Here is a 27979-nt window from a genome sequence, read left to right on the forward strand (position 1 = left end):
CTTCCCTGTCATGCTGTTTCCTCAAGGCAGATCTCTTTTTCAGTATTTCCATAACAAGTGAACTACATTCCTCTTTGTGTGGCCTCCTCCTTCCAGGCAGTTTGTGTTGGTCAACCACTCTCCTGGGCTTTCAGGAAAAGCCAGAGACAAGCTCTTCTCTTCTAGAAGGCCTGGATCATGTCTTTATGTGCTTACCACAAAAGCATGAAGCACACTACTTGTCTGGATTAAAATCTTCCCTTTCCTAAAGGCTGAGCTTAAATTTCCAAAACCTTAAAACAAAACCAAAAGACTCTTCAGGCCAACCTAGCTAGTGAGCATGCATCTCCTCCTGAAAAGTCTTATGATTAGGAGGTAGTGGTATATGGTGGTTGCTAGCTCAGGATCTCAAAGGAGAAATCCAGGTTTGAATCTTGACTCCTACCTTTTTCTGAGCACTAGTTTCATTTGTAAAATAAGGATAGACTAGTATCTAGACTCCATAGAGCTGTGAGGACTGGATGATGGATGTAATGGATGTAAAGTACCTGTCCTGACATAAGTCACCAAAGTGACAGGCATTTTTATTATCAGACTTACTTGGAAAGTAGCCACATACTTTTTTTTTTTTTTGCAACAACCTGCAATTGCTTTTTGTTAAGTTAAATGAGGGGTTTAGACTTGACTCTTAGGGTCCATCTTGGCCTAAACTTTTGAGATTGTACTGACTTGCCTTATTTCCTCTGGAAACCAAAAAGCCTAGGTTCTGGTTCTGCTCTCTCCCAATTTAAGACACTTCTAGGTCATTTATATCCTTGAGCCCAGTTTCTTCATCTGTAAAATGGGGTTAACAGCACCTATTCTGCTAGCTTGGGAACGAGATAATTGCAAGAATGTTTTACTCTTTAAATGAAAGCTTTCTATTAGAGGTACCCCACCTGACTGCACATCAGAATAATCTATGAGTTTGTTTTTTTTTTTAACCTATGAGCTTTTAAGAAGTACAAATGAATGCAAGGCTCCAGAGATCTACTGAATTGGAATTTCTGCATATAGGGTCCAGTCATGGATGTCTATAGTAAGTTAAACAGCCAATTCTCACACATAGCTTGGGCTGAGAACCTTTGCTTCAAAGGTAAGGAATCAGTTCCAGAATGCTTTTTAATTTAATCTGATTTATGAAGAACAGTATATTTATATAAAAGACATCTGATTAAGGCCATCTTAGGCAGGCCTGTTTGGAACATTCTTTGTATTTTAAAGTAAATACTGCCAGAAATTTCCAGAATAACTAGCTCTCCTATTTACTTGTTCATAGTTTTGACCAAATCACTGTACTCCACTTTCTGCTGCAAGATGGAGATTTGGGGTAAAAGATATGATATGTAGCTCTGCTGTAACCTTTGCTCCAGATGACCAACTAAGTTGAAAATGGGATATTAATAAAATTGTATTTTTCCCAAAAGATCAACACAGATCAGGATCAAAAGATGCAAAAGGATGGGGCAATGTGAACATCTGCTTATAAAATCATGAAGGCCCATCATTATGATTTTTAAAGTACACACTAGGATCTGTATCAATAAGTAATTTGCTTCAAATTCCCAGGTTAACCTAAAAATCTAAAGAAACAGAAGACAGATGAAATCTTATAACAAGGAATGGTCTAACAGCTATTTCATGACCTACGGCAGTGGTTTTATTTATTTATTTGTTTGTTTTTGGCCGTGTTGGGTCTTCGCTGCTGCTCACGGGCTTTGCGGAGAGCGGGGGCTACTCTTCGATGCAGTGTGCAGGCTTCTCATTGCAGTGGCTTCTCTTGTTGTGGAGCACGGGCTCTAGGCACGCAGGCTTCAGCAGTTGTGGCATGCAGGCTCAGTAGTTGTGGTGCACAGGCTTAGTTGCTCCACGGCATGTGGGATCTTCCCAGACCAGGGATCAAACCCATGTTCCCTGCATTGGCAGGCAGATTCTTAACCACTGCACCACCAGGGAAGTCCACAGCGGTGTTTTTTAAACTTTTATAAAGCAGAATCCAAATATATAAAATAGATTAACAGAGCAGCTGTGATTGAATCCTGGTCCTCTGCTTCCTCCTGTCCTTTGCCACTTTCCACTCGGTCCTCCTCTTTTTGCACAACCTCAGGGTTCCGTGAAATTTTAAAACCACTGCCCTATATGCATGTCCATTTTCACCTGCTTTTTAAATATAGTTAACAGGAAAAGAATGAGCAGTTGCTTCCACTTCCTTAACTTTGTCTTTAAGCAGTTAAGTGCTCTTTAACTTCCCTTAGTCCCACACTGCAACCTCCCTACTATATCCAAAGTACTATTCTTCCATTTGTAATTCAATTCAGAAAGCCTAGTAGTAATCGCCTTTCCCAAGATTTTTTTTTTTTCGGGGGGTGGGGTGGGGGGAACTCCCCCAACCAGGGATCGAACCTGTGGCCCCTGCAATGGAAGCACAGAGTCTTAACCACTGGACCACCAGAGAAGTCCAATAGGTTTATTGGGGTTTTTTGGCTGCGTTGGGTCTTCGTTGCTGCGCACGGCTTTCTCTAGTTGCAGCCAGTGGGGATTACTCTTCGTAGTGGTGCGTGGGCTTCCCATTGCAGTGGCTTCTCTTGTTGCGGAGCATGGGCTCTAAGGGCGCAGGCTTCAGTAGTTGCAGCACGAGGGCTCAGTAGCTGCGGCACACGGGCCCTAGAGCGTGCGGGCTTCAGCAGTTGTGGTGTGTGGGCTCAGCAGCTCCTCAGCATGTGGGATCTACCCAGACCAGGAAGGGATCGAACCCGTGTCCCCTGCATTGGCAGGCGGATTCTTAACCACTACGCCACCAGGGAAGTCCCCCAACAGGTTTTTGCAAACCCAATATTCTCAGAATTTCCTTAGAACACAACCTATTGTTCTGAAGCAGGTGGCAAAAAAATCTTTATTTAAAAGATGTCAGAAAATGATGAAGGCCCTAATAATTTTTGCTTTAATATAGACAGGAATCCTGTTGGTTTTTACATTTGTTGCTGAGCGTGTGGACAGTTTTATTCAAGAATGCAATGTATAACTTAACACAGAACAATCTGCTAGTTGTTCTTCACCGTTTGTGTCTAAGGATAATAAATTTTAACCAAACACAAAAAAATGCACTATCATGTCATCCCTTCATTCTCAAGCATGTGTTTGTCTTGAATGTTACCAGCTTTCCACTGCTACGCAAAGTGTTCTGAGTCCCCCGTAATTTCAACCTGCCCCTATTTATTCCAAAATGCCAGAGGAAATGGGCAATCTACATGGCATCCTTATTGGAATTTACTCTACCTAGAGTCTGCAATCAGGTTTGAACCAACCTCTTAGAACAGTGTCTTTTGCTGTGATCCAATACACACATATTAGGTTGACCCATATGACATGGCAGATATTTGACTATTTTTGACCTACATGTATAGCAGTTACTTATGTTCAACCAGTTTAATACAGATGCTTAATGTTTTCTATTCCTTATTATTAAAAGAAAATACTGGTCATGTGCTTCTGAACTTGGGTAAATGACTTAATTAATGAATGGCCCAACAAGTGTTTCTAACAAGCTTCACTTCTCCACCCCAGTATTGCAGGGTGCCCCGTAAGTACATCACTCACACATACATTCTGCATCCATCACTCCTACAGCCAAATTTAGTATGCATCTGTCCATTCTTTTCTTAGCTGCATCCTCACCACAAAAAAAAAAAAAAAAAAAAGGCAGATCAATGCCACCAAGAGAAAAACAACCCAAGGAGTTTATTTTCTCTAAAAACTCATTTGCCATTAAATAAATCAAATGAACCAACCTAGATGTCTCAAATATGGAAAATGGTTTTGTCATATTCTTGCCTTCTCTTTATGCAAAGTTAAGATAAACAAAATGGCACATACACTGTACTAAGATCTGATAAGCCCCTCTAGTCACTCTGAACTGCAGAGAGGGACAGCATGATTCATATTTCCCCATTATTTCCTCCTCCTCTCAGACTGAGAGCTGAATGAGATTATGTGATTTAAATTAGTCTTCTTTAATTCCAAGCTATTTCTCTAATAAACAAGTTAAAAAACAACAACAAAAAAAAACATCTAACAAATCTGTCCTGTTCTCCTAAAATGAATTTAGCCTCTTTTGCAAAAATAGTTACTAAAATTACAAACATCGGGACTTCCCTGGTGGTCCAGTGGGTAACACTCTGCGCTCCCAATGCAGGGGGCCAGGGTTCGATCCCTGGTCGGGGAACTAGATCCCACATGCATGCTGCAACTAAGGAGTCCGCATGCCGCAACTAAAAAAAAGAGCCTGCATGCCGCAATGAAGATCCTGTGTGCTGCAACTAAGACCTTAAATAAACAAATAAAAAATTAAAAAAAAAATCTTTAGAATTACAAACATCAAATAACTTAAACGGGTATGCCCAGAAAAGAATGGGAAAATTCTTGGTATTCCAAATTCTGTAACTTGTTGCAAAATTAGCCACATAATCCGTCTTATAGTATCAAGAGCAAAGAAAACAAGTATTACATGAAAATTCTTGGACTTTAACCTGTTTCACAAAGGCCCTAAGGGTGTAGGAAATCCTAAAATGATCTCATACATAGTCACATGTCACTGCTTACAGGGAGATAACACTCCACATTCCAAATAACAGATTAAATTCTTAACCTGTTTATACACTCTGTTCTAATTATGTTCCACTGTGAGGCACTCTTTTCATTAGTTAACCACTACACACACCAAAGTCTCATTATAAAACACATATATTTCTTACTACATCCAGGACTAACCCTCAAATCATCACCTAGATAATCAAAATGTTGAAGCATCTTGTGGATGGGTCCTTTGCTTCTTAAAGTATTGGAGAATCATTAAAATCCTGAGGATTGTTTTTCCTTAAAAAGGAAAAAAGACCTTTCCTTTCTGTTTTTCCTTAAAAAGATTCGTTAGAGCACAATTTAGCATTAAGCATTTATTTAAAAACCTAGGGACTTCCCTCAGTGGTTAAGAATCCACCTGCCAATGCAGGGGACATGGGTTCAAGCCCTGGTCCAGAAAGATCCCACATGCCACGGAGCAACTAAGCCCGTGCGCCACAACTACTGAGACTGCGCTCTAGTGCCTGCAAGCCACAACTACTGAAGCCCGCGCGCTACAACTATGGAAGCCCATGCGCCTAGAGCCTGTGCCCCGCAACGAGAAGCCGCCGCAATAAGCCCGCACACCGCCACGAAGAGTAGCCCCCGCTCGCCGCAACTAAAGAAAGCCCACGTGCCGCAACGAAGACCCAACGCAGCCAAAAATAAATTTAATTAATCAATTAATAAAAACCTAATGAGGGACTTCCCTGGTGGTCCAGTGGTTAAGACTCTGCACTTCTAATGCAAGGGGATGGGTTTGCTCCTTGGTCAGGGAACTAAGATCCCACATGCTGTGCAGAGTGGCCAAAAAAAAATAAAAAACCAACCAACCAAAAAGTTAAAAAAAAACCTCATGAGACGAAGATTGTATTCAGTTTTTAAACTGAATAGAAAATGCAGGCCAATTGGTAGGGATTATGCTATTCAGTTGAAGCCTCAGCATCCTACGGCAGAGCCCTTACTTCACGCTGAAAATAAGTTTTATTTAAAATTAAATAAATTTAAAGAGTTCAGGGGCTTCCCTGGTGGCGCAGTGGTTGAGAGTCCGCCTGCCAGTGCAGGGGACACGGGTTCGAGCCCTGGTCTGGGAGGATCCCACGTGCCGCGGAGCGACTGGGCCCGTGAGCCACAATTACTGAGCCTGCGCGTCTGGAGCCTGTGCTCCGCAGCAAGAGAGGCCGCGATAGTGAGAGGCCCGCGCACGGCGATGAAGAGCGGCCCCCGCTTGCCGCAACTAGGGAAAGCCCTCGCACAGAAACGAAGACCCAACACAGCCATAAATAAAATAAATAAATTAAAAAAAAAAAAGAGTTCAGTATGTGGTAGCTAGAACATATATTCTCATTTAATCTTCACCATAATGTGCTTAACTCTTAAGAGTTGTGAGAATGCCTCACAGAGCTGATTCTCAATTCAATATTGCTCTGAAAATACATTTCTGGGGATAGGGCCCAGGCACTGCTATTTTTTAAAAGCTCATTAGCGGGATTCTAATGCAAAACCATGATCCAGAATCACTATTAGTCATACTTAAAAGCAGCAGCACCCTAACTCAAAAATAACCCTCAGTGGCACAGCTGGCCCTCTCCAATACCCTATGGCCCCCAAAGAGACCTTGGAAAAACTTTCCAACAGGCTGCCCTCAAATCCTGGGATTCCATTATCTTACTGACCTCCTGGTGTTGATTTCCTACATAATTACACACTTTGACTCAAGTCTCCAATTTGTCCTCAAACTATGTTTACTTCTTCCCATGTTCCATTCAACATCATCCCTTTTAGACAGAATGTAATCTGATCATCCAATTAATTTCTATGAGAACATAAACAAGGAAAACAATGAACCAAAAAACCTGACACTCCTATTTCTGGAAAGCTGCTAATACCTTCTGTTTTGGCCTCTAGCAGCTTGGATGAATATGAGAGGTGCTTGAGAATAAAATTTATCTCCCTATACAGACTGGGTTCACTTAGGTACTATTTGCTACTTTTCAGATACAAACATGTCCCATATGTAAGCACAAACTTAAAGAGTTTAGCGAAATTGTCCTAACAGTTAACCAAAAGAGCAGTGTAATTCCCATCATTTGAACCTCCCCTCTCAAGCCAAAAAAATTAAAATGCTACAATTACTTTCAGCATTTTCAACGATCCGCTTATTTTCAAAGGGTTTTTTAAAAAGTTTTCTGTAAGCTTTCCCATAAAAGATTTGCCTTTTTGGTGGTAATTTATGTGAAACAGGCAAGGGCAACAATCAAAAGTTGACTTAAGAATAAGGTAAATCTTAATTATCCCCTACCCAAATATCAATAAGCTACAACATACTATATTATGAAACAGTGCCTTTTCCACACATTTCCCTATGGCTTTTAAAATTCTACTGAAAGTTTTTCTAGTATGAAAGAATTTAAAAGTTCCCCCAACATGGCGAAAGCTCAGACATGACATTAATTCCCTCTGGTTAAACAAGAACCCAGTTGAAGAATCCTTCCTTAATATAAGTTCTCTGGCTTGAATTTCAATCCTAACTTTAATTTTGGGGACAACAAAATTCCACTACTTAATAGTACCTAGAGCAAGAGAAATGTACTTACCCGATCTCTAAGAATTCTTGGGGGCAGGCTTCTCACACTATTTCACAATATAAATTGTAAAAATAGGTTGGCAGCACTACACATATAGGAAAATAAAACTTCAGTTGATTTAAGATTAACTCACATATACACAGAGCCAAAAACCTACGTAATGCCTGCTGTCTCTGGGGAAGCTTATTCACTATAGAAATGGGGAATGTAAAAAAGACTATATTGCAACAGAAGTAGAGTGAATTAAGTGAATGACAAGGCATGATAGTTCATGGGGACTTGATTCAAAAAGGCCACATTGTTAGGCAGTAAGGGTGGAATTCAGTCTCTTGAAAACCATTATTGGAAAATTCAATTAACAGGCATCAGAAAACCTAACCTCTAAGTTCCAGTTTCATAGCCATCTAACTATGTGACAAATAACCCTCTAGACCTCAGCCTTGTCATTTTTAAAACAGGGGTTAGAATTAGATAATCTTTACATATCTTTCCAGCTCCAATACTGTTTATTGGTTTTGTAGTTGTTATCTTTCCCCATACATCTGAATTTAAAAACTGTAGTGACCTGCATATTTAAGGCTATAAGAATGGGTATACATAGGTAAATATTTTCTGTCCCTCAACATCCTCAAATAAGGAACAAAAACTGTGTTTTAGGTTAGGGAGTATTTACCATCAGACAAAATGAGGACTAGAATGGTCAAGTGTTTTATCAGCAGAGTCAGCAAAATTAGAACTTTTTCTTAGCTGCATGTACTAACCCACTCTGCCTCAGGTAGAGGTTACAAAAAAGAATACATGGGGGCTTCCCTGGTGGCGCAGTGGCTGAGGGTCCTCCTGCCGATGCAGGGGAGGCGGGTTCGTGCCCAGGTCCGGGAGGGTCCCGCATGCCGCGGAGCGGCTGGGCCCGTGCGCCATGGCCGCTGAGCCTGCGCGTCCAGAGCCTGTGCTCCGCAGCGGTGGGAGGTCCGCATAATGCAAAAAAAAACAAACAAACAAAAAAAAAGATAAAGAAAAAAAAAAAAAACATGGGAGTAAATCCACAAGACCCAATTTTTTTGCTAGTAAAGTTGCATATTTGGAACTGCCTAAACTTTTTGAACAAAGAGGCGGCTGAAACATTCCTTGCTAGTCATTTATATAACTTTGTTATTCCTTGTTTCGCTTAGTCTGTCAGAAATGCAAAGTAGCTTTATTTCTTCCTTGAAATGTTACTTCTAGTAGGCCTATTCAGGTCATGTTTTTCTCTAAGCTTCAACTTTCTATTTAATATTCCTCAGAATAAAGAAAACAGCTCATTTTAAACAAGAAGTTTATTTAAACAACAAGACGCTTGACTTGAAGGGAAAACTATCTAGGATTCATTTCTTTTAGAGTAATTTATCCCTACTTAAAGACAGATTGCCCTACATGTAACAGCTACGTACAAAAAAGTTATAAAATTGTCCTTGGTTTTACAATGATAAATGAAAAACATTAAAATTCTCCAATCGAACAAGGTATGCAAGAATTTTTATGTTGTTCTTTTTTTGTTAAACAGTGAGAGCAAAATAACTTACTGGAATATAAAGATAAGAGCTGATGAGCATGCCACTAATGGAGAAAAGGGGGTATCTTCACAGAACCAGTATTTTTCCCCATTCCATCTCCATTTGATGTCGATCAAAACATACCGTTGGCCATTTAGTTAAAAAAAAAAATGCAATATGCTTGTGCACATACACCAGTTACTTTATGTACAATAAAGGAATGGGGAAGGGGAAAATGAAAGAATAGAGAAACTATACTGTAGTAGTCAGGATGTGGTGGAACCAAATTGCGGTTTTCTAATTGAGAATGTCTTCTTGGTCTGGAGGAACAGAATTCTGGAGTAAAGTAGCAGGTTCCCTTTTTAGTAGACACCTCCTGTCTGCTGCTGGAACACATCAATTGTATCTTCATCCTCCATTTCCAACTAGCATAAATGAGAAAAAAAACAATCGGCCACTGGTTATTTAGCTCTTAAAATTTATAACTATCAGACTTAAATAGCCTGAAAATCTGCACGAGTTCCACCTGGTTCCAGTGTTCATTATTTTAGATGTCCCACAGCTTAAAGTAGCATAAGACTTAGGTTTAAATAATTTTTCACTTGGTCTTTTTTATGAAGATTACAGAAAATTGATTTTTTAAGTTAAAAAGCTGAGTATGTCCATAAGTTAAATCATCTCACCTTTAATTATTGAAAATAAAACTGATGTGTATAAAGGCTCTCACTGCAATGTTGTTCAGATGAGCAAAATACTGAAAATAACCAAAATATCAACCCCCAAAAAATATGGTACATGCATACATGAAATACCATGTACCTATTATTAAAGAATAAGTAGATTTACACATGCAGAAATGGAAATATCCCTTAGATACGGTATTAGGCTAAAAAAATTTAAAAACTAGGCAGCAAACAGCTTATAGTATTATATTTGTATATATATTTTTAAGTTTGTGTGTATGTGTATAATATGAATATATCTTTGCCTATGCACAAAACAGTGGTTACCACTATGTAGTAAGAAGAGGAACACAGAGGTGGGATATAGGGAAGGTGGGAGGGAGGGAGACGCAAGAGGGAAGAGATATGGGAACATATGTATATGTATAATTGATTCACTTTGTTATAAAGCAGAAACTAACACATCATTGTAAAGCAGTTATACTCCAATAAAGATGTTATAAAAAAAAAAAAGAAGAGGAGCATGAGCAAAAACAGACTTGTTAAAAAAAACATCAAAATTCAAAATGCTATTAAGTTTGCAAGGTTCTACCCACACATTATACATAAAACCATGTTGACAGCAGGAAGGTCTTGGTACATATGGCAACACTGTAAGGTAAACAAGCTTTGGAATAGTTTATAATGCTGATAATTACCCAAGAAAAATTTTCTAAAAACTGGTAATTTTGAAGATAAAACAACAACCGCGGGCATCTAAAGACAGGAAAGGGAACTGTTTCTAATGAAGTTCAAATACACTAAAAGTAGGACTAAAGCATTAAAATATTAATGACTAAGTCTCAATTCTCTATTTGTAAAACGGAATATTCAGTTATGAGAACTAAATGAGTCAAAGAAAGTGAAGTACTTAAGAGAATGAGTACATAACAATTATACTGCTATTAAAATTGGCTGCTAAGCAGATGTTCTAATTTATACAATTCTGCTATTTAATAAGTACTGGAAGAACAATTCTAAAATGAATCAATTTCACTCTAAAATAAATTCAATTCCAAATACTAAAATGAGGTCAATTCCAAATTCAGTTTGAAGATTTTATAAATGCAGTACTGAACAAATCCTCCTCAGGTTTAATTATTTGCAGCTAGCATAATAGACAAGTCCCATAACTTTTTTTTGGTGGTGGGTGAGGGCTTCAAAAAACAGAAAATAGGGCTTCCCTGGTGGTGCAGTGGTTGAGTCCGCCTGCCAATGCAGGGGACACGGGTTCGTGCCCCGGTCCGGGAGGATCCCACATGCCGTGGAGCGGCTGGGCCCGTGAGCCATGGCCGCTGAGCCTGCGCTCCTCAACGGGAGGGGCCACAACAGTGAGAGGCCCACGCAGCGCAAAAAAACAAAAACAAAAACAGAAAATACATTACCATCAGAGTTTAGCATAATGGGTTCTTCTTATTCTTTTAAAACCATCAAAACTGGTCTTCAGCCTATCCACTGAAATGAAACTACTGGAAATGTTTTTCAATTTTATAGTGAAACTTTAAATGCCTTCATAGGATACAAGAGAGCTTTCTCTCTCTCATTCATCAAGAGAATTCAGCTCCTCCTAGTGGCTACATACTATAATTGCTTCTTAGAGACTCATCAACAGAAATTTCTTCAAAATATTCTTCCCTCAAGTACAACTCATAGATATTTCAAGTTTTTGAAGATTATCAACAAAACCACAATCTGGATTTTCTGCTTCACTCATACCATATTTATCGCTTTCTAGTTTTCATGGGGTGATAAAACAAATTCAAAAGGACAAGGGCTCCAATTTAAAATTTCTGCTATCAAAGTTTTTTTCCCCCAAAACTGAATGTCTTGAATGGAATTTCAGAAGGTAAAAAGAAACAAAAAGTTTCTGCTAAAGAAGATAGCCCAGCCGATCCCTACAAAGTGACAGAACAACTGAAGTAATAAGTAAAGAGATTAAGGGATCAGACAACACCTTTTGTAGTAAGGGTATGGAAAGCCACCTATTATCAACAGCCCTGTGAAACATAAGCTATCAAGAGACTTGCAGTTAGAGCCACTAGATTCTCTTCAGTTCAGAAGTATAGGTACAAGAGAATTCATGAGGGGCTAAAATGGTTAGGATAAACAGCCAACCAATCTAATGGGGATCCCTGGGTATGATTTAGAGCTGCAGCAATGAAAACAAAAGGAAAACAACATTCTGAAGTAACAAACAGGAATTTTATTTACTTTTTCCAAATAATGCTGGCAAGAGGAAAAATACGGATTAAAGTAAAACGACCTACTAGTTTTACTAAGTGATAACTGAATATTTAAAAACCATTGGCACTTCCTGAATCTATTTTTTCTTTCTGTTCCCTTTTGGCCATATTTTACACAGCTTTGAACTCTGGTAAAGAACTATATTCCAATGACTAGAAGTTCACAAATTAATAAACAAAGCTGTTGAGAAAATTATAAAAAACATTGGTTTTTCTAGTTAGCACAAAGACATTTTTACCTGTGCAGGTGTGTCTGTTTCATTGATTGGCTGCCCGTCAAATCGGAATCTGATCTGCCTCATTGACAAACCCTGGACAAAGAGTTTAAAAGCAATAAGAATGTAAAGAAACAGTAAGAACTAAAACTACATGCATATTTGGCCATGAATATATTTAAAAGAGAGACCTAAATAAATGATCATCAATATGTTAACATTTCTATATTGGTTAAATGATTTGGGGTGATTTTCACTTTCTTTAAACTATACTATGTTTGATTTTCATTGGAAAAATGATTTTTCTTAAAAAGGACTGAAAGAAAAAAAGCTGTTTTTGAGAGCCATAGCTACTTTTGAGACCATAGCTACTTCAAGCTTGAATAGATCATACCTTGAGTCAAACAGTGCATTTAAATGAGTTAGATACTAAAAGGAAATTTGAAGCAACAGATGCACACGTCAACATTCCTCAACGCACATTAAAAAGCGCTCCAAAACCAAACACATAAACAAAACCCATTAATAATATGAAAACTGAAGTCACCTAAAAAATGTGTAATGATTAAAATAAAACTTTGCCTAAAAGCTACCTTCCCTTCATGTCTATCCAAACAATTCCTACCACTATGTAACAGTAACCTAAGCCCCAGCCCAGCACAATACTAGGCACACCACTGGCATATTCAAGTTCTTATCCTTGGGCAGTAAGGACATTTCCAACAGAACACAAGGCAATAACTGGTCCCTAAAACCATCTATAAGACCACAATCTACATCCAAGAAAATCCTGGAACAGCTCTAAAGAAGCACCTGCTTTTTTCTCCTTAGTACTTACCCAAGCCTGCAATTATTAGTCAACCTTGTACTAGAAAATAAGCTCCGGTAGGGACAGAAATCTAGACTTAGTTACATACTGTGTATCTTGCACACGGTAGGTGCTAAATACTGATGGAATAAAATGGATGAAAAGCAGTATCTAAGCATGCTTCATTTTCTGTTTTTATTTGAAAATAAACCTAAAGCTAAGTTGAGCAGCTTTATTACAAAAAGGGAGTGTCAAGAAATTTTTATGTGCATTTAAGGAGATAAATGAGCTTAAATATGCCCCTTTCTACAAAGGGGACTCCATTATTAAGAATTACCTACCTGACATAGGGGTGGGGAGAAGGGGAAAGGAGCAAAATAGTAAAGTTGCTGGTAACTGCAACCAAATGAGGACAAGATTTCTTCGGAGGTATGCTTTGAATATTTTAACTTGAAAAATACCTTTCTTGGAAGCATCTTACACAAAGTCATTCCTGTATCATGCTCAAATTACAAACTATAATTCTCGTTACAAAAACTCCCTGTTTTAATTGATATTTAAGAGAAAATTAAACTGAGTTCCTAGGACTAGAAATACTGAAATGAACTGTTCAATAAACACTTGTTTAACAACTGTATTCCCTTATTTAACAATGATTCACTGAATTGGTCTTTAAAACTACCTGTCACATGAAAATCATACTTCTTTCCTTTAAAATTCTAGTCTTCGGGACTTCCCTGGTGATCCAGCGGTTAAGACTCCACGCTCCCAATGCTGGGGGCCCAGGTTCGATCCCTGGTCTGGGAACTAGATCCCGCATGCCGCAACTAAAGATCTCGCATGCCGTAACTAAAAAGATCCCACACGCTGCAACAAAAATCCCACATGCCGCAACTAAGACCCGGTGCAGATAGATAGATACATAGGTAAATAAATAAATATTACAGAAAACACAACACAACACTCTGGTCTTTGACACATACCACTTCCAGACTAGCCCTTGTCTTAAGGAATACAAGCAATCCCCCACCAGGTAGGTGACAGCCATAACCTAATTCATTCCTCATGACTTTCAAATTTAGTTTGCAATTACACAAAGTAACCAAGAATTCAATGCCAAGCCATTAATACTAAGTATTATCTACTTACAAACACTCCATTGGAGACTCTGCTTCAACAAAACTCTTAGCATCTTCTATATGCTGGGTTCTTCCTTCACTACATCCAATGGCGTGGCCATTCAAAATAAGGGCGAAGGGAAGGCAGGGCCAGTAGAACACAAGCAAATTGTATTCCTTTATTGCCACCTGTTTTTATGCTTTTCCTTATCAATAAAAGCTCTTTTATTTTGCTAGAGATCAAAAGTCCAAAATTCAGGAAACTTGCCTTTAAGATTCCATAAACCATGTAAATTCAAACAATGAATTTGCATTAAACCAGTATTTGGTTTCCTCTTCTGTATAAATCTCATCCCTGAGCTTTAGAGTTGTGCTCCAGAAGAACTGTGTGAGGTTCTCTCTTCGGGTCCCCATTTCTTCATTTCACAAAAATGAACTGGACTAAACCAATTATTCTGTGCTCTCTGAAACCACTTGACAATCTAGTGAACAATGTTGGGGTAGATTTACACTAGAATGGAATAGTATGCTCTCAATCAGTTGCCTGAAGGATATGTGGCTGATATAAAGTGGGCGAAGTCTAACTCTACTTGTGAATGAAAAACTTACTTAGAAACCAACTACTACAGAAATACTAGGTTTGAATGTTCTCTATTCTTTTACAAGCATTTGAACACATTCTATATGCTGAGCACTGGTCTAGGCTCTAGAGAAATAGTTGTATAATAAAACAGCCCTATGCTCATGAAGCTTACATTTTAGTGCAGAGACAGATACAGACAATAATCAATACGAAACAACAAATCAAAACAAACAAACAAAAAAGAGTGCGAGGACTCAGTGATGGCAACAGGGGCACTTTGAATTAATCAGGTAAGTCCCTGAGGTAGTAGTTAATCAGGAATAGAATAAAAATGGTTGAGGGCTCAGCACTATCCAATGGAAATATGTCAGCCACATATGGTATTTTAAGTTTTCTAGTTGCCACATTAAAAAGTTAAAAATAAGGTAAAAGTTTAGTAAAAATGTTTTAATTCAACATATTTAAAAATACTACCATTTCAACATATAATCAACATTTTAAAAATTGAGATATTTAACTTTTTTCACACCAAGTTTTCAAAATCTGGCATTCATTTTACACTTTACAGCACATCTCAATTTGGACTAGCCACACTTCAAGTGGTAAACACTCACACGTGGCTTGTGGCTACTGTGCTGGACCAAGTTTAGATAGAGAACAGAATTCACTGATGGATTTTACTTGTTATGATGCATCATCAAAGAGGACCCTAAGGTTTTGACAACTAGATGCAGAATGGTGCTATTTACTGAGTGGGGACAACAGAGAAAGATTTCTAGTAGAATCAAGAGTCCTGCTTTGTATGTTTAGTTTTAGATGCCCATTAGGCATTCACTGGAACTCCTCCAGAGAGCCAATACCAAATGAGTTCATTAGAAAGTAAATATGAGCATTCAATTAATCTTGATAGGAAATCTTTGGTTAAGAAGTCTCACCTGCCAAAAAAACTTTAGCTATGCAAATTAGATCGGATAAATATTTTAGTTTTTTTAATAACCTGTAACTACACTTAGAAAGCAGGGAATCAGCCCAATTAGATGATACTTCAACTCCCTCTTCCTTAGAACCAGAGAAACCACCTGAAAAGTAAACAGGGATCTTGTTTCACTCAAAACTCTGAGGTTATCCCCAATTTAAGAAGAAAATGGGAATAAACATCTTTCCAAATTCTTCCTGGATAATATTTTCATATTTGCATTCCAACAGATATGCAGTGGAATTATATTTTTTATGGATTACCAACGTTCTTTTTCCTCTAGTGCAAGTTAAGAGTGGCCCCAACAAGTTTAGTCAAATATAATCCCAATCTTATTACTAATAACTGAAAAAAATCAAGAAAAACTTTATTTACCCTGGGTAATATAGTAGACTTACTTTAACAGCAGAAAAACTAAAAAATTCTTGATTGACCCACTAACTAGATCTTATAAGACAATTTCCTATAAGGATAATCTAGAATACACAGGATGTGCTTTACTTTTTCTGGCACACAGTATAATGCCCCAGCACATAGGCATCTGGTTAAAAAAAAAAAAAAAAAAAAAAAAAAAAAAGATAAAAAGCTCCTTTGGGGGCCCTACAGGAAATATGTGAAGTCTTAAATATGACCATTTTAGGATGGACAGAGAGTATCAATAGATGTATACAGTAAATTGGTAACAGTTAATCTAGGCAGTAGACTCATGGGTATTCAATGTAAACTTTTTTCTCTAAGTTTGAAAATTTTCATAGTCAGTGTTGAAAAATATGACCATTTAAAAACTAAAATTTAATAATTAGAGAAAAGTTAGGTAAGATATGCGGAGAATTTTGTTGAAAGTCACCAAATCTAAGCATGAATTTCTATGTTGTATAAGGTTTTGCTACATAAACATTCTACAAAATGATTACCTTTTAAAATTCCCCTGGAACCTGAAGGAGTACTAGTATTCAAATATGGTAGATACCAGTGCAAAAATTCTTCAGCACAATTAATAAGTACATATTTACTACCTGTTAGGGGATTTCACCAGAATTCTTTAAATGAAAGTACACTGAAGGGCATATCTTTGTAAGGAACTATGAAGAAGTTTATGAAGATAAAAAATTATAACCACAGTACTCTTATTATGTTATAAATAAATTAGGCATAAAATAAAGCTTCAAACTCAAAAAGAAGTTTAAATCTTCAATTTCAGAAGCCCTTCAGTCTCATGCAGAAGGCCCAAGTATCAACTCAAACTCAATTTCCCAACTTGTAGAGGTTTTAACCTTACTCTGTTTTGAACCTATTTTTAGGAGGTGAATTTGCAATGTAGATAAGTTGTTTTGGTCTAATAAAATAATTTTCCAAACTTTTATATATTATACATCCAGGGTTGAGCAAGAAAAATACTTCTGCCAGGTTACTGTTGGATTAACTGATCTACCAGTTTCTGTTATACTTGCAAAAGTCATCTTTAAAATTACCTTTGAATTGTTACAGACTCAACAACACAAAAGGAAGCTTCTTTGTCTTAAAGTTTACATTTACCTCCCAGTATCTGTTCATTTCTACTTCCTCTTCTGATGTAAAAAATTTACTATTTTCTGAGTAAAATTCAAATATCCTTATAATACAGGAATGTATATATGCTTGGCTCAGGAGGTTAAATCTCTTGACCTCTACTATTAGTGTAAAAAGATTTTTACATGCTTCAGGAAAATTGCAATGTCCTTAAACTCACATTTAACTTTATTTCCAAATTGGTTAAAACACCCGAAATAAATTGTTTTGACACAAGACAAATTTTAAATTGTTAAAAAAGAGCCTGACAAGAAATTTTACCAAGTTCGTTCTTATTTTCTTATAAAAGTAAAATTGCATCCCCTTGGGAACAAACCACATAATGTGAAAATAATTTGATGCATTTCTGGCATAGAACTAGAATCATATGTGGTATTAACCACCCTAAGGGATTTTATGAAGAATCAACAAACCAAGTGTATGATAAAATTGTGACATATCAAGTATATAAGTACATATTCATTCTACCAAAGATAATCTATTGATATATTATGCTGGTTTCTATTCTCAAGAAAATAAGGTTTGTTTTTTTAAAATACGTTTTATTCAGTGGAAGTATACAAGTCAGTTCCTCACCTGTCGTTCACAATAGGCTTTCATTAGTTTACTAAGTGGTGTATGCCTCTTAATCTTAAACTGCACCACAGAACCATCCTGCCCCGCCACCTTCAAATTAATATGATCGTTGTTCTCAGTCTTGACTCCTTCCTGTTGAAAGAAAAATAAAAGTAGAATTTGGAAAATGTGAAGAACAAACACCTTTTAAAGCAGCAGCAGCCCAAGCTGCTTCAGAAATCAACAGGTTTCTCATTCTTATAACAGAGCATACAGCTGTTTGCAGCTGCTGAAATCAATCTGAAAGATAAGAAACCCTGAAGCAACAATATTAAACAGATGTCACAGAAACAGAAAAGCAGTCTACATCCAATACTATCAGTGTCGACAACTGGTTTTTAAAGATGGATCTCCCTCAATTTACTGCAATGCCCTCTTGAATCTGAGTTTTTTTAAATGACATATATTGTATCACTCTCAAAATATGTCTTTCCTCTAAAAAGATTAAAAATAAGCATCCTTTCTCTTTCCAAAATGCTTTGAGTACAGAATGCAAGAAAAAAATCTAGAGCTTGAAATTCAAAACTCATTACAAATCTCTTGTTAAAAAGTTACCAAATCAGCTTAATAACAAATCTCAAGCTACATTAAAAAAAAAACACCACCAGCTAATTGAGGAATATCCTTTGATTCTCTCCCAAGCAGCGGTAATAACTCAGAACCACTATTATTGTTCGCTTCTATGAGCAGCTTCATTTTTGTTTATTTTTAGTTATGAGCTTATTCTCCCCTCCCCTTTGTTGTCATGAGTCAAATGCAGTTTTATTCCTTGCAGACTTATTCCACAAGTCTTCCTTGTAGATTCTGACCCAATCTGAAGTTCATCAAAATCAAGTGTAGAAGGAATTCTGTAGCCCCTAAACCATTTCAGAATGGAAAGGGGAGGGGGGAGGGTGTCACAAAACAAACCAAAAGAAAGTCCCGTGTGCCAGGAAGAAGTGCGTGCCCGAGTCCTCCAGGGAAAAGCCTCCTGGAGCCTCAAAACCCGCGTTGAAAAGTTAAGCCCTACGAAGTCTCTCTGCTCGTACATCTGCCTCCAACTTCGCGAAACCACATGGTCTCGGCAGGTTAGGGGTTATTTGGCACCCAGGGAAAAGCCCCTGCCCATTCCGACAAAAAATGTGGGAAATACTCCCCGGGAATCCCCCAACCCCGGCCCCTCACGACGGCCGACGGGCATCCGGCTTCCAACCCATCAGCAGCCCATTGATTCGCCCCGAGCCCTCAGCCGGCCAGTGCGGTCCGGGGCAGGGGTCCCCAGATGCCTGCGGCCCCCATCCCGGAGGGGGGAAGCCCGGGGAGGAGGGAACTCCTCACCACTGCCAAGGCGGCAACACCCGCCGCGGCCCGGCGCGGGGTCCGCCGAGGGTGGGGACACCGCGCGCCCTAACGCCCCTCGTCACGCGCGCCTGGCCAGCAGGCCCAAGAAGCCCAGCTCGCGGCCGGTGGGCCCGCGGGTGTCCGCGATTCGCCCGCCCAACTCGCGCCCGGCGCGCACTCCGAGGCGGCCGGGGGCGGGGGAGGGCGGTGGGGCCTCCTCCCGCGCGGGAGGGAGGAAGAGGGGAGGGAGGAAAATGGCGCGGAGCGCCGGGGCCTGAGCCGCGGCCGCCCCGTGGGGGGCCCGGGAAGGCGCGGGGAACCCGCGGCGGGCTCGGGCCGGACCCCGGCCCGCGCCGTGACCCCGGCCGCGCGGCGAGGCGCGGAGGCCGGCGCCGAGCTCACCTTGGGCTTTTCGTCGGCCATGGCGAGCGCCGGAGTCTCCTCAGCTGCCGCTTCACAAAAGAGGTACCAGGTCCGCACCGAACGAGCACACAAGCAGCACCAGGAGCGGCAGAAGAAGGAGGCGGCAGCGGTGGAGGAGGGAGAGGGCGCGCGCACGTCGTGCGCTCCCTCCCCCCATCCTGCGTGCGCGAGCCCGAGCCGCCGGGGCTCCTCATTGGTTGCCGCCTCGCGGGAGCGCGCAAGGCTTACATAACCACCGCCACCCCACGCCCCGCACCGCCCCAGCGTGGGCCCGGCGCCCGCCAGGCCGGCGGGAAGAGGCGCGGACACGCGCACCCGGGCCGTCGCGGGGGCGCGCCTAGCTCTGGGCGGGGCTGTATTGTCCTCCTTCTGTGGTGGAGCTTAATCAAAATGGCTTCCAGCTGGTCCTCGTTGGGGACGAGGAGGCTTGAGGCCTAGGCGTGACACACAAGCCGGGGAAGGCAGACTGACTAGACGAGGAAGGGGGAGCCTAAATCAAAGCCCCAGCACGAGGTTCTGGGAAAATAACCTCTCATTCGGTGGCCCAAATACAGCTTTCCTCAGGGTCAGAGGAATATCCCACTTCCTCTCAGCCTCTCTTCCCTCGGATTTTAAAGCTTCAGCCTCAACCCGCTTCCCACCAGGCTCTTGCCTTAGTGCCGTGACTACTTCCGTCCTGCTGGAAACCCTGTGCTTTGACTAGCTGAGGAAAAAGGTTCATCCTACAAACTCCTTACTCATTGCCTGGCTCCCAACCTCCTAGAGGAAGCAGAATCCATCAGAGAGAAGCACCCGATATCAAGCTTCCAAACCAATCGATCACTTCCTCCTTACATCCCTTCAGAAATTGAAGTAGGTCCCTCTTGCCTTAAGAACAATCCTAACATCTGTGCCGTGGATGTCTCCCGCTCCTCTCGGTAGGTTTTATTGATTATGTCCTTTATTCTCTTCCACTCGCACATTAGCCGTTACCGTAGAAAATGACTCTCTTAGTTCCTTCTGAAGTTACCACCGTATCTCTCTCGATTCTTGGCCAAATATCTTGAAAAAAATGTGCACGCCAGCTGTCTCCACTCCCTCACCTCCCACTAACTCCTCAACGCACTGCAATCTGGTGCCTGGTTCCACTAAAACTGCTCTCTACAAGGTCACCGCAGACTTCTTTGCTGAGTCCAGGATGCTTCCCAGTTCGTCACTCCTCTTGAAATCCCTCCCTGTGACTTTGGGCTATGACTCTGGCCTGTCCTTGATCCCTTTGCAATTTCTTTCTTTCTCAGCCCTTCCCTTAAATGTTCCTTGGGTTTTGCTCTGGACCGGTTTCTCTTCCCATTCTATTCCCTCTCCTGAGATGACTTCACCCCACTTTGATTACCATCTATTTGCTAATGATTCTCAAGTCTAGATTTCTAGTCCAGATCTTTCTCTGAATTTCCAGCCTATAAATCCAACTGACTTCTGAACATCTCCACTTGGATGTCCTAGAGGCACCTCAAACTCAGCAAATCTCAACTAAAATTCCTGAATTTACTTCTCAGACCTGCCCCTCTCTTTCAAGTTGCCAGGTCACTGTATGACACACCATTATAACATTGCTCCAGGGACTTCCCTGGTGGTCCAGTGGTTAAGACTCCACGCTTCCCCTGTAGGACTGAGATCCGCATGCTTTGCTGCACAGCTCAAAAAACAAACAAACAACAAAACAACAACAACAACGAATTGCTCCAAGCCAAAAAGCTAGGGGGCATCCTTGACCCCTTCACACACTCCCCATACAGTCAATCTCCAAGTCTGCTCAATTCCACCTTTTAAATACCTGTCAAGTCTGTCTACTTCTCTGCAGCCACTGTCCAGTCTCCAGGCTCTGCTGCATTTGCTGGGCTTCCAGCTGGTCCGCCATGGGGAAGAGGAGGCTTAAGGCCTAATTGTAGGACAGGCCAAGAAAGGCAGATTGATCAGGAGAGGCAGTGGAAGCCTAACTTCAAGTCAGGTTTCCCCAGAGCTATTGATCTTTTGGTTTTAAGGTACGTCCCAATTGTGTCTGAATGTTTAAGTGAATCAGAATCATCTAAGGTGCTGGGTTTTTTGTTTGTTTTTGTGTTTGGCCACACCACACAGCATGTAGGATCTTAGTTCCCTGACCAGAGATCAAACCTGTGCCCCCTGCAGTGGAAGCAGGGAGTCTTCACCACTGGCCCCCGAAGGAAGTCCCTAACGTGCTGGTTTAAATGCATATTCTCAGGCAGTGTGGCTCTGGGATCCCTCTTTTTTTAACAAGCTTCCCTGGTGATTCTTAAACACACTAAAGCCTGAGAACCACAAACCATTCTAAAATAAAAAACAAAATAAAAGAAGTTTCTGGGAATACCCTGGTGGTCCAGTGGTTAGGACTGTGTGCTTCCACTGCAGGGGGCACGGGTTCGAACCCCGGTCAGGGAACTAGGATCCCACATGCTGTATGGCGAGGCCAAAAAAAAAAAAAAAAAACCTTTCTGCCACTCCTTGGTTCAGTGGCAATCCTCTGCCTTACAGGATAAAGTCCAAAATTCATATAAGACCTACAAAGCTCTTTGAGAGCTAATCTGGGCTAACTATTCTAGCTCTTTCTCATCATTTTCTCCTCGAAGCCTCTGCTTCAGTCATAATCAATTACTTGGGGTTCCTGAATGTACCTGCTCTCTCTCAGCTTTTGTGCACTTTTGATGTGTCAAGATTCACTGAATGACTGAATAAATTGAAGCTATCACTATGCATAAGATCCTGTGCTAGGACTTCCCTGGTGGCACAGTGGTTAAGAATCCGCCAGCCAATGCAGGGGACATGGGTTCAAGCCCTGGTCTGGGAAGATCCCACACGCTGCGGAGCAAGTAAGCCCGTGCGCCACAACTACTAAGCCTGTGCTCTAGAGCCTGCGAGCCACAACTACTGAGCTGGTGTGCCACAACTACTGAAGCCCGCACAACAAGAGAAGCCACAACAATGAGAAGCCCGCACACCGCAGCTAAGAGTAGCCCCACTTGCCACAACTAGAGAAAGTCCGCACGAAGCTATGAAGACCCGACGCAGCCAAAAAAACAAAGATCCCGTGCTAGGCATTGGGCAAAGTCCCTGTCTCAAATTTGGGGGGGTGGGGGGGGTGGGTAGGAAGGGTAGGAAATATACAAGAAGTGAAAGGGGGAGAACCAACTGCCATGTGTCAGGCACTGAGTGGGGCTTTACTAGTTAGTTCTTTTTCTCCTTATACAAACCCTTCCAAGTGGATTAGTATTTACTTACTATCGAGGCTCAAAGAGTTAAGTAACTTGCCCATTATCACACATCTGCCAAGTACTGTTGATTGAGCTTCTATTATATGCCAGGGAACTAACGTGCTGGGTGCTGTGCCAGGTACTGTAGAGAAAGCAAAAGAGATGCTCTCCTTGCTCTCCTGAACCCAGGTCTTATGTTGACATCACACATCTTCCCAGGCTTGTAGGACTACAGAACCATCAAAGAGGAATATGTCATGTTAAATTTACCATCAGTAAAATGTGCGGGCCTCCAATAATCAAATGGTTGTTTAGTTGTTAGCTTCTAGGTGACAGGTGTGTCCTACAGTACCCCTGCCCTAGAGTTATGCTAAACTACAAAACCACCTTTGGGCAAAGGAGGAGTTCTATAAAAAGTAGTTAAGTGTATTCAAACGTGTGAACAGGGCTTCCCTGGTGGTGCAGTGGTTGAGAGTCCACCTGCCGATGCAGGGGACACGGGTTCGTGCCCCGGTCCGGGAAGATCCCACATGCTGCAGAGCGGCTGGGCCCGTAAGCCATGGACGCTGAGCCTGAGTGTCCAGAGCCTGTGCTCCGCAACAGGAGAGGCCACAACAGTGAGAGGCCCGCGTACCGCAAAAAAAACAAACAAACGTGTGAACAATATATGTTCCAAGGACAAACGGTAATTCTGTGAGCTGAGCCTAGGGAATCTACTGAGAGTTTCTCCAATTTCCAGGGAAAAAAATTGTGGAAAAACAGAAATTTCCCAACATTAAGTTTCTCCCACTATCATTTTCATAGGAGTGGGAAAGGGGGTGGCTGTGCACTGGAAAAGGGTGCTTTGGGGAAAAAAGTGCAAGGAGTAGTATATACAGAAAAGAACAGTGGCAAACATTAACTGAGTTATTATTATGTGGGGATTCTGTACTAAGCCTTTAATCCTCACAAAACGTCTATTATTATTATCCCCATTTTACAAATGAAGAAATTGAGACATAGAAAGGTCAGGCAACTTGGTCACCCAGCTTGAAGTGGTAGAGCCAGTAGACCTGAGACTTTCTGACTCAGAGCCCAGACAGAGATGAATTACTGTGGGACTGCATCCAGGCTCCTGTGGAAGTCCTCAGAGAAAAAACATGCAAAAAAAATATCCTAGAATAGTGGTGGGAACACCAGTCAAGTTGTTTTGACTTAATTTTTGTTTGGCTGTCTCTCTGAGCAGAATGGCAGTTCAATTAAAGGAGAGACTTGTCTTGTTTACAGTTTTGTTCGGAGCACCTAGCTCAGTTCCTGGATCATAATGGGAATGAATGAAGGAGTTGTGCATTGAGCTGTTTTTGCCACTAGGGGCTAACTAGGACAAGAAAGGCCTACTTCGTCTAGAAACCTAATTAAATATCAGTATTTGAATAATTAAATATCCATAGAAGTAGAGGGCAAGAATGGGGGAACCAGCAAGAATGTACTCTTCAGGGTCAGGTGCCAAAGAAAAAACATCATTCCTAAAAAGGGCAGGAAAATAAGAATCACAGAGAGAGGCTGTTTAGAGCTTGAAATCCTTGCCAAAAACCCTGAGAAACACATAACTGAATTTATAAAACAGACGACTAAACGGTGCATAGTTTATACCATCAAATTTCCTTCAGTTCTAACAGAGGTTAGTTGAGTACTTGAGCTATCTCTGTGACTACTGCAGGAATACTGAATACTCTATTCCTGAATACTGCAGGAAATCTGGAGACAAACACAGAATCTGTGATGTTCTGGAAACCTTCCAGCTTTCTATCCTTGGGTCATGGCAAAGAAAATGGGACCCAAACTTGCACCAGCAGTCAAAGCCAAGAAGCTAGTACATTTCACTTTAAATGTATCAGCTGGGGTATTAAATGTAGGGAAATATTGTTCCATTTCACAATACATTCACTGAACTTTTTTTTATTGAAGTATAGTTAATCTACAATGTTGTGTTAGTTTCAAGTGTACAGCAAAGTGATTCAGTTATACATATATATATATTTTTTTAGATTTTCTATTCTAGGTTATTACAAGATATCAAGTATAGTTCCCTGTGCTATACAGTAGGTCCTTGTTGTTTATCTATTATATATTTTTAGTGTGTATGTTAATCCCAAACTCCAATTTATCACCGCCCTCCTGCACCTCGCCCCCCGCCATGGCCGCTCCTGCTATCCCCTTTGGTAACCATAAGTTTATCTTCTATGTCTGAGTCTACTTCTGTTTTGTAAGTAAGTTCATTTTTATCATTTAAACATTTTTTTAATTCTTATTTTTCTTTTTTGGCTGCACTGCGCAGCTTCTGGAATCTTAGTTCTCTGACCAGGGATAGAACACGGGCCCCCGCAGTGAAAGTGCCAAGTCCTTACCACTGGACCACCAGGGAGTTCCCTGTATCATTTTTTTAGATTCCACATGTAAGTGATATCACATGATATTTGTCTTTCTCTAACTGACTTAATATGATCATCTCTAGGTCCATCCATGTGGCTGGAAATGGCATTATTTCACTGCTTTTTATAGCTGAGTAGTATTACATCACTGAACAGGGAAGTACAATTATGGGGACCAAAAGGTGAACACTTTAAAACTTCGTGAAAGACTTTTCCATTTTCTTATCAGTCTTTGTAATTCTTCTAAATAGGTGGATATCTCATTGATAATATATTTACTTGGTTGTTCCTCTCTTCCTCTGTGATTGAATATCTATGCCAGTAGCTCTTAAAAGAGGTGATTTTGTCCCCTAGGGGACACTGGGAATATCTTGAGACATTTTTTTTCTTCCAGTTTTAGAGATATAATTGACACACCACCACTACATAAATTTAAAGTATACAGAATAATGATTTGACTTACCTACATCATGAAATAACGGCCACAGTAGGTTTACTGAACACCCGTCATCTTTTTTTTTAATTTATTTACCTAATTAATTAATTTTTTTTTTTTTTTTTTTTTGCGGTACACGGGCCTCTCACTGTTGTGGCGTCTCCCGTTGCGGAGCACAGGCTCCGGACGCGCAGGCTCAGCGGCCATGGCTCACGGGCCCAGCCGCTCCACGGCATGTGGGATCCTCCCGGACCGGGGCACGAACCCGTGTCCCCTGCATCGGCAGGCGGACTCTCAACCACTGTGCCACCAGGGAAGCCCACCTAATTAATTTTAATCTAGTCTTTTAAAAAATATTTATTTATTTGGCTGTGCTGGGTCTTCATCGAGGCACATGGGATCTTCGTTGCTGCGCACGGGATCCTTATTTTAGTTGCAGCATGCAGAATCTTTAGTTGTGGCATGTGAACTGTCCGTTGCAGCATGTGGGTTCTAGTTCCCTGATCAGGGATCGAACCTGGGCCCCCTGCATTGGGAGTGCGGAGTCTTAGCCACTGGACCACCAGGGAAGTCCCCAAACTGGAAATTTGTATCTTTTGACTGCCTTCATCAAATCCTCACACCCATCTTCTAGAGATTTTTTTGGCTGTCACAATTGTTGAGGGGTATATTATTGGCATCTACTGGACAGAGGCCAGGGGCCATGTTCTGCTCAACACCCTGCAGTGAACAGGAGAGCTCTCTTTTGCAGTTATTTTTTTTTTTTTCCTCAGGTCTTCTTTTGAGGAAAATGGTTTTCCTTGCTGGTCTTTCATCCTGTTCCCCAGAATAATTTTTTCTGAAGGAAATTAGGCATGATTTCTATCAATGTCTTACTAAATTTGGCTTTAACTTCTGCTGCTTGAAGAATTTTTAATAGAGCAGATATAATAACCAGTTTTTAAAAACTGATTTATCTGCTACTGAATGTTTATTTTACATTCTGAAAAATATTAGGACTCTTTTTACCCACTAGAAAATGGACACGAATGCATAATTTCTCGTAGCCACACCACTGGTGTCAGAAACACTCAGATCAGTAAAACTCTGTGAAACATTTGGAAAATGCAGCCAGACACAGATGGTTGAACAGTGTGGAATTTTGCACAAAACTACATTATATTTTATCCTGTAGATGGCTGTCTTCAGGGATAGGAATTTGGATGAAATTGTGATAGCCACAGGATTTTTCTTCCTTTACTCAACAGTGTGTAACTCAAAAGAACAAACTATTGGGGTGATAGGATTTTCCTAACCACTCCAAGTCATCTTATTTTCACCATTCAAATAGGTCGTTCAGAATCATCTCAGGGAAAGAAGCCTTCCCCAAGAAAATTACTGAAATTTTGTCTTGCTTTCAGATCAAATTTCTTTCCTAAATAATAAAAGCTGCTACATTTTCAGGCACTGTTTCCTAAGGTTTATTTTAAGATTTCGAATTACCTTCCGTTCGTTAAAAAAAAAAGAAAAAAACTCGCTTATCTGGGAATTTAGAACCAGTACTATTCTATTCCTTGTATGTTTATGTATTTGTAAATATGGCATTTACAAAATAAATAACTTCTTTAGGTTATTGGAGCACTTTTTTTTTTTTTTTTTGCGGTACGTGGGCCTCTCACTGTTGTGGCCTCTCCCGTTGCGGAGCACAGGCTCCGGATGCACAGGCTCAGCGGCCATGGCTCACGGGCCCAGCTGCTCCGCGGCATATGGGATCCTCCCGGACCGGGGCACGAACCCGTATCCCCTGCATCGGCAGGCGGACTCTCAACCACTGCGCCACCAGGGAGGCCCTGGAGCACTTTTTAAAAATTTAAATTTACTTATTTATTTTTGGCTGTGTTGGGTCTTCGTTTCTGTGCGAGGGTTTTTTTCTTTAGTTGCCCGGGCCTCTCACTGTCGCGGCCCCCGTTGCGGAGCAAAGGCTCACGCTCAGTAGCTGTGGCTCACGAGCCTAGTTGCTCCGCGGCATGTGGGATCCTCCCAGACCAGGGCTCGAAACCGTATTCCCTGCATTGGCGGGCAGATTCTCAACCACTGAGCCACCAGGGAAGCCCCTGTTAGAGCACTTCTGTTGAGGTTTTCCATAATAAGACCTGGGATTCCCTAATTTGAGTGTCTTTTCCTGCTTTTCTTTTGTGAGATAACAACCGGTATTTGTGTTCAATTGAACCCAGTGGTCTCAATTTCACAGCTGTTTCAGTTGCATGAATTTTGTCCCCATGACTTTTGAGCCTTTTGGGGTGGGAGTGGCGGCGAATACCTTCGTACACAAGCCCGAAGAACCGACCGGGCTCTCTTGCCACGGACACTGTTCAGAGAAGCAGCGGCGATGACGCTAACCTGCAGACCAAGAAGCGGAGTGGAAAGCCAGGATCGGGAGAAGTAGTGCGGTCACTCACACCACGGCCAAGCCCTGCGCTCGCCCCGGCCCGCGCACACGCACGCGCACGCGCACGCGCACGCGCAGCCGCATCACCGCCGCTCCGGCCGTCTCCGGGACCTTCTCT

At 41.2% G+C, this 27979-nt stretch overlaps 1 protein-coding gene across 1 annotated transcript; it reads right to left on the reverse strand.

The window, feature by feature from the left end:
- Nucleotides 1-8730: 8730 nt before the first annotated feature.
- SUMO2 (small ubiquitin like modifier 2) lies at nucleotides 8731-19492 on the reverse strand. The gene is made up of 4 exons (XM_081218525.1): nucleotides 19321-19492; nucleotides 17560-17691; nucleotides 11954-12025; nucleotides 8731-9174 (listed from the first exon to the last, which is right to left on the reverse strand). Exons 1-4 carry the CDS (start codon nucleotides 19339-19341, stop codon nucleotides 9112-9114), a joined length of 288 nt encoding a protein of 95 aa, XP_081074651.1. The 5' UTR covers nucleotides 19342-19492; the 3' UTR covers nucleotides 8731-9111.
- Nucleotides 19493-27979: the final 8487 nt, after the last annotated feature.

The sequence above is a fragment of the Mesoplodon bidens genome (assembly GCF_964165515.1).
Source record: "Mesoplodon bidens genome assembly, chromosome: 19".
In the NCBI taxonomy this organism is placed as follows: domain Eukaryota; kingdom Metazoa; phylum Chordata; class Mammalia; order Artiodactyla; family Ziphiidae; genus Mesoplodon; species Mesoplodon bidens.

Bases quoted from the DNA above. Each gene is read 5' to 3' on its own strand.
- SUMO2 (XM_081218525.1), bottom strand. From the start codon at position 19,341: ATGGCCGACGAAAAGCCCAAG. The intron at 17,692-19,320 runs GTGAGCTCGGCG...TTCTTTCAACAG, and splicing joins TGGCCGACGAAAAGCCCAAG to GAAGGAGTCAAGACTGAGAA. The intron at 9,175-11,953 runs GTAAAAATGTCT...CATTTATGCTAG, and splicing joins AAACAGACACACCTGCACAG to TTGGAAATGGAGGATGAAGA.